General features: G+C 41.2%; 1 protein-coding gene across 6 annotated transcripts in view; it reads right to left on the reverse strand.

The window, feature by feature from the left end:
• zc3h18 (zinc finger CCCH-type containing 18) overlaps positions 1-9,323 on the reverse strand; it is a 123,155-nt gene extending 113,832 nt beyond the window's left edge. For 4 of the 6 annotated variants that reach the window (XM_070550498.1, XM_070550500.1, XM_070550499.1 and 1 more), the window contains exons 1-2: positions 9,092-9,254; positions 6,897-7,813 (exon numbers count right to left, since the gene is read on the reverse strand). In XM_070550498.1, the coding sequence (XP_070406599.1) occupies positions 6,897-7,802 (906 nt within the window). In that variant the 5' untranslated portion in view covers positions 7,803-7,813; positions 9,092-9,254. Of the gene's footprint in view, positions 1-6,896; positions 7,814-8,821; positions 8,981-9,091 lie in introns of those variants that run through there. The other 2 variants (XM_015965149.3, XM_015965148.3) reach the window with 2 other exon arrangements.
• Positions 9,324-14,037: the final 4,714 nt, after the last annotated feature.

Raw genomic sequence — 14,037 nt, forward strand, 5'->3', positions numbered from 1 at the left:
ACACACACACACACACACACACACATTTATAAAAAAAACAACAACAATATGACAGCACCACCTGTGAAAACCACTGAATGCAGCCGATAAAGGGGCCTACAGAAATCATGTCTGGAAACAGCTTAAGAAAACAGAATTGATCAATAAAAGTTCAATCTAAGTAACCACCACCCCATTAAGAAGCTGGCTGCTGGATGAAAACATTTGAGCTGGTGGTGCCTCCTGGTGGCTGAATTTTCAACTTTTGCCAAAACCAAAATGAATTTATCCCATCATTGTGAATTGTATTTTCCAGTGGGACAGCCTTCTTTATCCACCAGGAGGTTGGGACATTGGTACACTTTCATTTATAAGGCCATGCTTGGATTACTACCCACCTCTGTAACTTAATCTCACGGAGAAGTGGAACTTCTCACAGTAACATCGATCAGTGTTAGAGCTACATTCTATGGAACACTTTCAACTAGTCCGCTTGGTGATGCGGCTCGCGGATGGAACGTGCTTCACAACTCGCAGCGTTTATGGTTCATGCGGCTCGTCTCTGCGGTGAGCCAATATTCTCCCAAACTGTAGGGGGCAGCATGGAGCTCTACAGCATGCATCCAACACTACACTAGCCTGGCAAGCCAGACTAAATAAATGTATTGCCAGACTAAATAAATGTATTATTTAGTCTGGCCACGCTCCATTGACGGCTCTCGGTTGTGGGGCGGGTTCTTCCGTTGTCTTTCAAATGATCTCCGCATTCCACCGGACAATGAATGTGACATACTCTTGTTTCACTCTGTTGCATCACCCCACCCACCAGGCATACAGAGTGCCCTGATTGGCCCACAAAGCGGATAAAGCTCTGTGATTTGTTCACTAAGCAGATAGAGCACTATGATTGGCCCACCATTATGGACCAATCACAGCTCTTTATGTGTTTGAAACCCCTCTAGAGAGCTGTGATTGGCTAGCCAGAGTCCTGGTAGGAGCTGCTGAGGTTCCAATGGAGCATGCCTAGACCAAACTTTGCAAAGCAAGAATTTGGTCTAGTTCACTAGGCTAACACTACACCATAGTAGAAGTAGAAATTTCTGTTTACAACATGGCATTCCAGCATTTTTGTTGGCAAAAGGAGATCTGAGAACTCAGGAGATACAAAAATAAAAAGCCTTTATTAGTACATGGCTTAAATTGTTAAAAACATCAATGCCAACGCGTTTCAGCCCTCAGGGCCTTCGTCAGGGCTCAAAATGTTTGTATGCTCACGAATTTTGAGCCCTGACGAAGGCCCTGAGGGCTGAAACGCGTTAGCATTGATGTTTTTAACAATTTAAGCCATGTACTAATAAAGGCTTTTTATTTTTGTATCTCCTGAGTGCCTCAGATCTCCTTTTGCCAACATTTATGTGGATCCCTTGGCTGAAGAGCACCAGTGAGAGCACCAGATAAGATTTCTCACACCCCTGCAGCACTTCCAGCATTTTTTCTATTTGCATTCCAGCATTTTTAACAGCATCCTCGTCTTTTCCGACAGTGCGAGCTATGTCTCCAAGAATTATTAACAACATGTTGATCACGGTCATCTCTGAGAGCTGAATCATACAAATGCCTGTATTTACGAACCTCTGCCATACTAGTTCTTGCCGGTCCGCCATGTTTTTCAACGTCCAACCGTCCGTGTGGTTAGAAATTTTCCTAGATGCGCGTTGCGGAAATTTTGGGCTGTGCAAGCGCGCGGTGGAGGGGCGCGGTTGTTAAAATGACGCAATTTCGCTGCGCGGAGCCGTGCGGACCTCGCGGACGCGTCAAGCATAAACCAACCTTTACATGTCACCAGAACATAACCAACACAGTAAAAGCAGTGTTATACAAAATGGAAGGCCTGTAGTGCTTATTCTCTTACAGTACCAATTGATCACTTTTTTGAGGAATTTATTTGAGATTTTCTGGTTTTTATTAATTGTGCAATAGAAAAATAATAATAATTAGATTAATTGTCTAATTAGTCATTAGAATCGTCGACTATTCGATAAAATAATCATTAGAATAATCGTTTTAAAACCAATTGTTGCCTCCCAGCCCTAGTTGATACCGCCTTCTGTAATTTTGTACATAACATGCTTGTGTAACTGAAACATTTTGTAACTGTAACTTTTGTTAGCTTCTTTCAGAAGAACTTGCATTACTATAAAACTAAACGCATTACAACAGCAAAGTATAACAGTTACAGGCCGAGGACTAAGAGCCAGTGGCCGTAGACCAGTTGCAAGTAAAAACTTTGCTCTTATTGTAAATACACTAAAAATATCAGTTGGTTAGATAAAAATGTCATCAGTGTAATGATTTCCATTGGATTTAGAGCTACATTCTATGGAACACTTCCAACTAGTCGCTAAATTTGGTCAGAATATATAAACTTCTCTTCACTGAGTTGAATTTTGGCTTAGATGACGACCCCCCCGCCCCACACACACACACACAAAAGATGAATTCTTTTTTTAAAGAGACAATGTGTAGTTTTTACCATTAAGCTCTGGAAATATCCATCAAATGTTGTTGAAAATAAATGATGCCCAGTTTTAAAAGAATGTTGGTGTCTTTGTAACATGTAACCATATAATAAACACAGTTTTACACATTTATCTCTTCACTCGTTGCCACCGATGAAAGGGAGTACAGGGGTTTTCCTGGCTCAAATTGAGGCAGAGGTGGTACCATCCTGACCATGCGCCAGCACATGCATATTCTGTGCATTCAACTGCCTCACCTTTTTAAAGGCCAAATATTTTTTCGTTAAGTGTTCTAATCTAAGTTTCTGTTGATTAATAGTTTGACAACGTTTCAAGTTAAACAAAACTGGTTCGCTGCTAACAAATATGAAATAAAATAAAATGATCAGGCTGAAATAACAGACTCATTATGAAAGGCTCAATAATAGAGCATTAGATTGGTGTTTAGTTCCCTTTTTTCCATCTGATATTTATAGTTAAAAATATTCTTAAATATTTGACCTACATTTCAGTAACATTTTAGGTTTGTATTAATAACACTCATCTTAGTCAAAATGACACATAAATATATCCAGTAACATATAATGCATTTCATTAACATGCATTTGTATTGGAAATGGTAATAACATTTCATTTCTGCTGCTAACAATGTAATGGTGGCATGTCTATTATGTACAGTTCATTAATTCAGTTTAAATTATGTTCAAAGATAGAAGCGTTTGTGAGTTATATACTACAACAGCTTGCCGTACTTCCTGCTCCTGTGTGTGGAGCCGACTTGTAGCAGTAATGTGACTCGTATCTGCAGTGGTTCTGATCCGTAGCGCTGCAGGATGCAGAATAAACAGGATGGTGGGGACTTTTCATCTACTTGTAGAGTTTAGTCTTTCTTAGTTTTACAATCATCATATATTTTTCTGTGCACCACTTGATCGTGAGAGTGCTACCCGTTAGCTTTAGCATTAGCCAGTCTGCGTGTAACTGCACTTTTGATCCTAAACTTTGGACTGGTTCAGCCTTTGCTGGTTCCTTTATTTTCCTTCACTGCATCCAGATTTCCACACTGTGTGCCAGTAAAAAGCATTTTTCTTACATGTAACTTACTTTTGTTCAATAAAGATCTGGGTAAAATAGTAATTCAAAGATGTTGCACCAGTGCTACGTTTAAAAATAGACAGTTTTTTTTCGTGGCACTGTACAGCCCTGCTTGGATATGGAAGAGCCTGGGGGAAAATCAGGACGTAAATAGCACCAACCATAGATATGTACCAACTAGCGAGAAAAGCAATTTTTGATCTTTTTCTGCAGCAGTTTAAGTGCTTTTCGGTGCACCGCTGCTGATACAGCGCCCCGGTAGTGACGCAACGCTGCAACTGCAATTACAACAACATCCATATAGCTGGGGGCAGAGTGAAATCAGGCTGTGGCGGCACAAAATTAGCTGGAAGCGGCCGCCACACAAATTTGAATGCAGGAAAAACCCTGGAGTCTGATGTGCTTGTTATTTTGCTGGAGGTTGTGCCCCCATGGATTTTTGACCCTAATGGCCATCCGTTGGTAAGGTCTTACTCGAGCACAAAAATACAGCTTGCTTGCAATGATTTAGGTATGTGCTGCCCCTTATCCCGGGGAAAATACACAGGGGCGGTTCTAGACCAAATTTTCCAGGGGGGCCACAGTGGGGCCAGTATTTTTTCATGGGGGCACAAGAAAAAAAAAATCATAATAAAAGACGATGAACAAGTAAACCATTACTGCATTTGCCGTAATAGTTTACTTGTGAAAGTAAAACTGGCATGTTTTTATGGTACTCAGATAACAATTCTGAATGCTTCACCACAACATGAGACTTGAGTAAAAAAATAATTCTAGTCAATTATTATAGTTTGTGACTTTATTTGAAGATTATATGAACTGTACATATGAAAAATAAACATTCAAACAAATAAAATATCTGCACAATACAATTTGCTTTTTGTAGTCAACACACACACACACACACACGTAAGCAAAATCACTTCACCAATTGTTTTGATATACTCACGATTTTCTTTAACCTTTTTACTGTGTTCCTTGTCGAGTATATTAGCCAATGTTGTGTTAGCTTTCACAGCCCTCTGGTAGTCCCTCCACGCTATCATTGAATCCTTATGCCTTTCAGACTTTGCGTGTACTGAAAACCCACCTCCTCTCTCAGTTGCTTTTTTCCAGTTCCTAAATCCACATGGTGAGTCAAACACACTTCCTGCACTACTTGGTGAGCTAAAATGTCCGCATGCATGACAATAAGTAGAGTCCATAGTAACAGAATATTCAACCCAAGGATGACTTTCATACCAGCTTGGCTGAAAGCTGCGTCTTCTGTCTCATATTAATGTCACTGGAAATGTCCTCAAACTAGGCTGAGTAGGTGGGTCATCCTTGCACTTGCTGATATCTGAAAGAAAATAAATGTTAGCATGAGGATAAAAGTCATAATTAGTTAATTCAGAGTCTTATTTTATCTATTTATTAAATATAAACAACAGAAATGTTGGTCCAGCGTCAGCATGCCTCAAATGCATTTTACACACAATATGAGCTGCAAACACAGAGGGGTTGTTCAACACCCACAAACCTGACGGTAGTGTACACGGTGCACATGACAGAAGATGTCCCTCTTTTTGCTCCTCACTCTCTCCCTCACAGCCTTCATCTTCCTCCTCACTCTCAGGGTGGACAGCCTCTGACCTCTCTGGTTCCTCTCCAACCATCTCCTCCTTCTCTCTTTCATCCTGCTTCTCAGCTCCCTCGTGACTTTCATCCTCTCTGTCTACGCTGTTCTTTATTAACAGCGGTAAAAAAGGACAAAATGCCCCTTTTTCTTTTCATGGCCGCTGACGCTTCCAGTCAGTGCTGCGAGAAAGTCATAGATAAATGAATACTGTAATCCAATCTCAACGTGTCTAAGGCTTAAAATGCAGCAACTTCATTTTTATTTTACAGTTAATGTTACACAGGAAAAACAAATCAGTATTAACTGTGGATAGACTCAGTTAGGAACTTAAAAGTAAATGACAGAAACGCGCGACTACGATCAAAACACTGATGTCAGGAAAATAAACTTTATTGCTTACCTTCGTCTCTTGGCGTCTTTTCCGTTTGGCGTCCTCAAGAACTTATTCGGGTCCCATTTAAACTATTTTTAATCTTGTATTCAAAAATCCACCGGGTAAACAGTTCTGTCCACAGAGTGTGCTGCGCTTTAAAGGCTCCGTGTGAAACGCTGCAGCGCATTAGTTCCCGTCTCCGAGGCGGCGCGGGAAAAAAAAAATTCCGATCTCTTCAGCACAGGGGCCATAACAGGGGCCAGGGCCGGTTCTACAGGGGCCCATGCCCCTGTGGGCCCCCGTTTAAAACTGCCATTGAAAATACACACTGTCACTTTAAACAATGATCTAGCTGACAAAAACACAGGGATAATAGTACATCTGGGGCAATTTTTGTTATTTGGCTCTATTACATGCTGGGGCAGCCAGGTAACAGAGAGAATTTTTGGGCCATTCCCATCTGTACTGGGTTGGCCCGCGCCGGGTAGCCCCAGTCGGCCCCAGCCTGGCCCGGTTGATTCCACACATCCTTGTCTTAAGCCCATGTCGGCTGATTCTACCCACCAATCAGAGGCTTGCTCTAATGGAAGGTGTGAATTTGCTGTCAGCAGTGGGTGTGTTGGCCCTGGTCGGCCTGAAGCAGACCCCCTCGAGAAGAGGGCTGAGAATGAGCCTTGGTTGGCCCGGAAAAATACCAGGCCACCCAGATATGTAAACAACCTACGCTACCCGGCCCGGGCCGACCCGGTACAGATGGGAATGGCCCATTTGAAACCTAATGGTTCCTGGTACGGACCTCAAACAGAAAGTAATGGTTCAAATGTACGGTGGTTTGTTGCTCTGACAGCTCTCCCTTAAACAAACATGAAATGTTCCAAAGTTCACAAAATACCGACATGTTAGACTTATGGACCCAAACTTACTCAATCCCTAAACAACTCAGTAAATCATCTGAGGAATTTACCACACACCTGCAAACAGGTGAGACTTCCTGTTCCCCACTCAACACGTGACGCTCCACCCACTCGTCACTGAATACCAGCTCTGAAATCCACTTGCTGTTTTCTCCTTTCACAATTGTTTCTCTGCTTGAATCAGGTTTTTCTGAATAAACATTTTAGATCACAAAATGTTCAAACTAGAAAAATAACAAGAAAAAGTGGAATTTGGGAGGCCAAACGAGCTCTAGATAGTGTTTCAGATGAAGTTCATAATTAACTAGCTTTATTGAAACGGTTATTTAATGAACTTGAACTTCCAAACCCTTTAGCCTTTAAATTGCATAAATAAGTAGTCAAAGATGACTTACGTCAATCTCTCCTTCATCGATCTCTCCATCATCTTCCTCCTTCTTCTTGTCTCTGAAGGAATCCCTGCGGAGCCTCTCAGGTCCTTTTGACTCAGCAGTTCTCTTTGACTCGTTGTCTCCCGGAGATGGAGGAAGGATTCGTTTCATCTCCTTTTTGCTCTCCTCCTCCTCTCCCGCATCTCCCTTTGTGTCGTCTTCATCTTCCTCTTCGTCGTGCGCAGGGATACTGGGCTCTTCTGGCACCTCTTCGTCATAATCCAGCTCATGTTCATCCAACTCACGGGAAACTGAGGCAGAGTCATCTTTCATCTCCCTCACCGCCGCAGCTCTTCTCCTCTCTTCAGCTCTCATTTCATCCTCCTCAACTAGGTTTTTATCTTCATCTTCCTCCTCATCGTCACCCATTTCAGTTGCTTCTTGTGCGGTGGAGACATCATTCCTATAATCGTCATATCCATCCTCTCCATCCTCTTCAGAGTTGTTGAAGTACTTGACCTGCTCTGGCTCTAGGTCAGGAGACTGTGGCATGTCGATAACTCTGTCTTCATCTTCATCTAACTGCTGCCCTTGAGGAACATCATCATCTCCCTCCATTAGTACAATGGTCTCATCCTCTTGTCCCATTCCTTCTGTTTCTACAACAGGATGCTCATCCTCTGGATCAGAGACAAAGTCAGGGACCACCTCATCCTCCAGGTCCAAGCCTCCTCCTCGGCCCTCCATTGTGTTATCCTCCTCAGACAGACCTCCATTTTCCTCCTCTTGGAGTAACTCGCTATCTGAGACGACCCTATCGTCCTCTTCATCTGGACACTGCAGCAACTCACTGTCAGAAAGGCCCTTCTCCTCCTCCTCCTCTTCCTCTGGTGACTGAGGAGACTGCCTAGGGCTTTCAGGAGTATCCATTGAACAGTGTTCTGGTGACAAAAGGAAACATTTTATTTTATTATACAAACAGCTGTAATCTAGAAACCACACTGAAAGCAGAAACAATGATCAGCCATAACATCTAAACCACTGACAGGTGAGATAAAAACTCAGGCAGTGTAATTAATCCAACAGCAAGAGAAATTTCTGGGGGCAGAAAAAATGGATGATGCAAGGACTTTGCTGGCTTAAAAAAAAGAACCAGACTGTGATGTTTAGATGGCTAGGTCCTAACATCAGAACTAAAGCTCTGTGGAATGGTTCTGGTCTTTAGCATTCAGGAACAGCAACAGGTGGTCCAAGAAGGAAAACGGCTAAAGTAGATATTCAATCATGGGTAATCAAAGATGCACACAGAGACGTCTTGCCCGTAAACAGGAGAGATGCTGCGGCTCAAAGAGATGAAGCCTGTTGAGTTTAGGCCTACATCCTGAAATTCAGAGTCATCAGATATCAGTCCAATGGAGCATCTGGGGGGACTTTTGGTTAAAGAAGACACACAAAAGAACATCTTCTGAGACGAATGATCTGCTGCTGACAGTTGGAGACAGACTGCACAACGGACATTCAGGTCAGGAGTGGATTGTGACAGATGCAAAAACACTGAATATCAGACAGGTGGTCGTAATGTTATGGCTGATCTGGATTTTTGCCTCTCTTTTTCAGAGCTTGCTGCCTTGATCTGTACAGGTGAGGTAAACATAATATACAGAATGAAATTTTGAAAAAACAGATCTAGAATTAGTCTACATCAAAGCTGCACATGCTAATTTTGATCACGTGACGTTTAACAACAAACAAGTTATATGATTGCTTTAGTCTTATAACAGAAGGGTTAGTTATGAAGGCCAGCTTCCGGCGAAGCTACATCACTACTATTCATAACTACTCCAGTAAACCCTTTAAACCACCGAGTCTGAGTGGGTGTGTATGGTTACATGTCTGTCTGTCAGTGCTTCACAAGTTATCCTGCAGCGAAAGAAGGTTGCAACACTTACAATAGCTGGTCGCGCTAGATGGCTACTAGGCCCAGAAATCGACTCGCAGACAGCGGTCTAACCGAGCACAAACCGTCCGCACCGAAACGCAAACCTTATCCAACATAATAAACAGTTAAACTACTGAGCTCAGCGACTTAAATAAGGCACCACTGTCGGTTCAACTGCGAGCCGATTCGGCGCAACACTCGCCATCTGTCCCGTTAACAATGTAGCCTCCCTGAAGCTAAGCTAACGGCTAAAGCTAAAGAGCACACATTTCTCATTCACCTGGCCGACCGGAAGCTCTTTACTGACGGCGCTGCTGTGTTAACGACGACCCCCTCCCACTGACCACGGTAAAAGGTCAATATTTCACAGTTTAATTCAGCCGCTGTGGCGGGGAAAAGAACTGAGACTGTACGGCGCACGAAAAACGGCCATTACCTCAGCGTCATTAACAAACGACAAACCGGGGCAGGAGGAGGCGGAGGGTTACGAACGAGCCGCGTAGAGTGACGGCAGATCTGAGATCAGTTGTTGGTCAAGTTCTGAGCATGGTTCTGAGTTTAGGATGAGAAGACCCAATCTGATTCACGATCAGATATCTGACTATTATTATATTATATTATATTATATTATATTATATTATATTATATTATATTATATTATATTATATTATATTATATTATATTATATTATATTATATTATATTATATTATATTATATTATTATTAGATGTAGAATTATTTAAAATATTTAATAATTTTTTCTTTATTTAAAAATTATTTAATTAATTCAAGAAACTGATGACAGTGTTCTGAAACTATTTTTAATATATCCAATAAGAAAGCCGTCGTCATCGTCTTCCTCCGCTCATCCGGGTCCGGGTCGTGGGGGCAGCATCCCAACTAGGGAGTTCCAGACCATCCTCTCCCCGGCCACCTCCAACAGTTCCTCTGGCAGGACCCCAAGGCGTTCCCGGACCAGATTGGAGAAGTAACCTCTCCAAAGTGTCCTGGGTCGACTCGGGGGCCTCCTGCCAGCAGGATATGCCCGAAACACCTCCCCAGGGAGGCGTCCAGGAGGCATCCTGACCAGATGCCCAAACCACCTCAACTGGCTCCTTTCGATCCGGAGGAGCAGCGGCTCTACTCCGAGTCCCTCCCGAATGTCCGAGCTCCTCACCCTATCTCCAAGGCTGAGCCTGGCCACCCTACGGAGGAAACTCATTTTGGCCGCTTGTATCCGCGATCTCGTTCTTTCGGTCATTACCCAAAGCTCATGACCATAGGTGAGGATTGGGACGGAGATCGACCGCTATGCTATGTGTCAAGGTGAGTCCGACTATATCTAGCCGGCACCGCTCAACCTCTGCCACAAGCTCCCGAGTATAATAGATTTCTAGAAGTACAAGTAAATTGGTTGAAATTATATGAGTAAGCAGAAGGTGAAATTTAAAATAACTAATTTGTGGGAAACAATGATAGATAAAATGAACAAATATTAGTCACTAAATAAATTAGTATTTACATAAAGACCAGTCTAAAAGTTCAATAAAGATAAACACATCTTATATATATATATATATATATATATATATATATATATATATATATATATATATATATATATATATATATATATATATATACATATACATATACATATATATATATATATATATATATATATATATATATATATATATATATATATATATATATATCTGTGGCCTTTCTGCGTGGAGTTGCGTGTTCTCCCCATGCATGCGTGGGTTTCCTCCGGGTACTCCGGTTTCCCCCACAGATCACAACATGCCCTATAGGTTACAAATTGTAAGTCTCTTTGGATAAACGCGTCTACCAAATAAATAAACAAAACATAAACACACATATATATACACATAAAGCTTTTTTAATGAGTCACACCAGAGATGAGGAACATGAGTTTGTTTAAAAAAATCAGTTTTCTTTTTGAACAGCTTTTCCACAGAAGTAAAATCAAAAAAGAGTTTTATCATTTCTTTGGAAAGCTTCTTTCAGAAGACCTTAGTGATGTGAAGCTTTGAGGGATACAAGGAAACTAGATTTTTAGGAGTTTATAGACCCATGAAAAATCTTTTAAATCTATCCTAAAGTAGATGAGTATCCAAGGTGGGGCCCTATTTCTGCTTGTTTTATTCTCAGCAGCTGAGTTGGAAGATTTTGTTCTGAAAAATGCAAATTTTGTAAAAAAAAATATACAAAGCGTTTATAGACACGAATCTGTGTTAAAGTAAAAAGTGCACAGAAAATAAACTATAAATCTCACTCTAGGTCCCCTTTAACCATTGAATTTCCAGAGCAAAAACAAAAAAGCACTAAAAATCTTCCATTTGTACAGTTTTGAATTTGGGGCAATGGTAACAACAATAATTTAAAAAGGAACACTTTAAGTCAATATTATCATGAAGTAATAATATACATTTCAACTGAAACATCTCCATATATTTTCGATTTTTTTGTTAGCAAATTTTTTAGTTGCACATTTTTGATAAAAAATAAAACGCGCTACCAAGATGTTGACCTGCCAGTTGCTTTTTCAAGTCGTTGCCACTAGATGGCGACATTGACTTTGCTCTAAATGGCTGCTTTGCTTCTTACAGATGAAAGAGTTTATAAAAGCTCGTGGCCAGACATTCCTCTCCAACCCTTTGGAACATTAATAGAAATAATTTCTACTTAAAAATGAACAAAAGGAACACCACTTTCTTTAAGTTGTAATTAAGTGTGTAAATGGCCACATTCTGATAAGAAATGATAGATGCCTATTAGAAGTTAACTTTTTTTTATTTTTGCATACAATCAGGTAAATCATCTAAATTCACATAAAAAACTATACATTCAAATGTATGTCAAAAAATAAAAAAGGTCCATCGGTTGGAAGAAATAAACTATATGCAGATCTGTTCTCTAACAATCGAAATACTTTAATAATACACTATTCATTTTTGTTTACAGGTCTGCAGATTCTACTGCTTTTGTTTATTGGATCTGTTGTGTCATTCAGAAGCCAAAGGGTTTGTGCAGGCATGCATTTAAAGTGTGTCTAACACACAAAGCAAGAAACATCCTGCAGGTAACAGTGTGCATGTGTGTGCGCGCGTGTGTGTGTGTATGTGTGTGTGCGTGTGCGTGTGCGTGTGTGTGTGTGTTTATGTATGTGTGTGTGTGTGTGTGTGTGTGTGTGTGTGTGTGTGTGAGTGTGTGTGAGTGTGTGAGTGTGGAGTAAGAGTTGCTTCTGTTAAACATTTGAGGTCTGACAGCAGTGACGAACTTTGGCAGAGAAGCCACAGGGAGGCCAAAACATCAACCTCGAGAAGAGGACACACTCAGATTCCTCCTAAAATTTTCAAAATAAAATGTTCAGTTTTGTTTTGGGTGTCTGTTGGTTTTAGTTTCTTCACAGAAGCAAATAAACTGAAGAAAGGATGGAGGGTTGAGACGAGAGATTCACCAGTCCCTGAAATCTGACCGGCCCCTATTTCTCCATTCAATCCCAGATTTATTATTATTATTATTATTATTATTTTATTTACAGATGAGTACATGTTTACAGTCTTTTTTTACAACAGTGAAACTCAGAAAGCAAAAGCAAAATCCATCTTTAAGGTTTATTTAATAAAACAATTTTGAAATAAGTAAAAAAATTCTTCTTCTTTTAATTAATAAATTATCTTTGATTTAATTTGATTTGATTGATTCTTGACTGCAGGAAGTAGCATGTTCACCACTTCACACTCCACTAACATTTTACAGTTAAGTTTTAACACCAAATGTTGACCGATGAGGGTCCTGGATCCTTGTGTGGCCCCCAAAAGGCCCCTGGATAGGAAAATTCTAGATTCACCACTGAGTTGACCAGAGATGATAACAATACCACTACTGCCACTGATAATAATAATAATAATAATAATAATAATAATAATAATAATAATAATAATAATAATAATAATAATGGTAATGATATTATCATCAGTGGAAATTGACTTGTTTATAAATTGTAGAAATAAATATTTAGTCAGTTTCCATCAGGAGATGGAACCAAACGGAGTATTGTTGACAGTTTAACAGAACTCTAAATCCGCTGAGCCACTAATACATGAAAACACTTTAACAAACATTGGTGTCTAACCGCCCGCTGACACCATGTGGGTCTAAAGCTGATGCCTGACATTTGTAGAATACCTGCAGCTCGGTTGAAAACACCTCTATTTACGTCTGAAGGGCAGACGACCTGCGGTGATGGATTTGAAGAGAACTGGATCCTGAAGTTGAAAGGCAGCGACGTCTCCCGTTTTCACTTCTGGGATTGCTTTCACTCATTAGTCTCTCCCCTCTGTAGGCTTCTGTCAACAGTTTAACACTTCAGTCATTAATAACCGAGGCCACTGAGGAAATATTTTTAGGTATTTGTTCCAGATCGTTTCTTCACACTGTGGAGCTGCAGTCTGGCCTGCACCGTCATCCATCACTCCTCGGGGTCTCGCATTCCCTCGAGGCACCTGCTGAGCTCTTCAGCTTCAGCTGTTTGGATTGAGAAGAATAATCAGAGCAACCTCTCAGATGCAGCAGATGGAAGAATCAGAGGTAAACAGAAAACTGTCCGGTGTGTCCTTCAGCCTGAGTGGTGGGAGAAGGTCTTTTTTTGTTCTGACTGCAGATCTGAGACGATCGGTGCTGCTCAGCGCTGAATCTCTTCTCTGGAGAACATCTGCTGGTGGCACTTTTATGTGGAGCTATTTATCTTTTTGTTAATCCACCGAGGGCCGATGTGAGACAACTGCCCCGTCGGTGGCTTGTGGAGGCATCTCCTGGTTCAAACAGCAGAGATGCTAATTATCTCACTGTCTGAGGTCCGACTTGACAGATGGACCATCAAGGGGATTATCTATTAGCAGCTGGCCCAACGCACATGGTAGTCCAGCTCTGCAGACCTCCGTTGACCCGGTGATGTGTCTGTGGGACGATCTGAGTCGAAACGTGACTTTTTAACTCAACTGATGCATGATGGATGGAGGAACCGCAGAACCGGTCTCATGAACTCCAACAGGTCAGTGTGCTTCTGACAGCCTAAACCCATGTAGTCCAAAAATCTCCTTGCAGGACTTGAAAGGACCAGATGGAGCGAGCCAGTGGCTTGTTTCTGAGCCTGGACGAATAGTTTCCCCCATGCAGCTTTTGTTGAGTTACTGT

The sequence above is a fragment of the Nothobranchius furzeri genome, chromosome 4, assembly GCF_043380555.1.
Source record: "Nothobranchius furzeri strain GRZ-AD chromosome 4, NfurGRZ-RIMD1, whole genome shotgun sequence".
Lineage (NCBI taxonomy): Eukaryota > Metazoa > Chordata > Actinopteri > Cyprinodontiformes > Nothobranchiidae > Nothobranchius > Nothobranchius furzeri.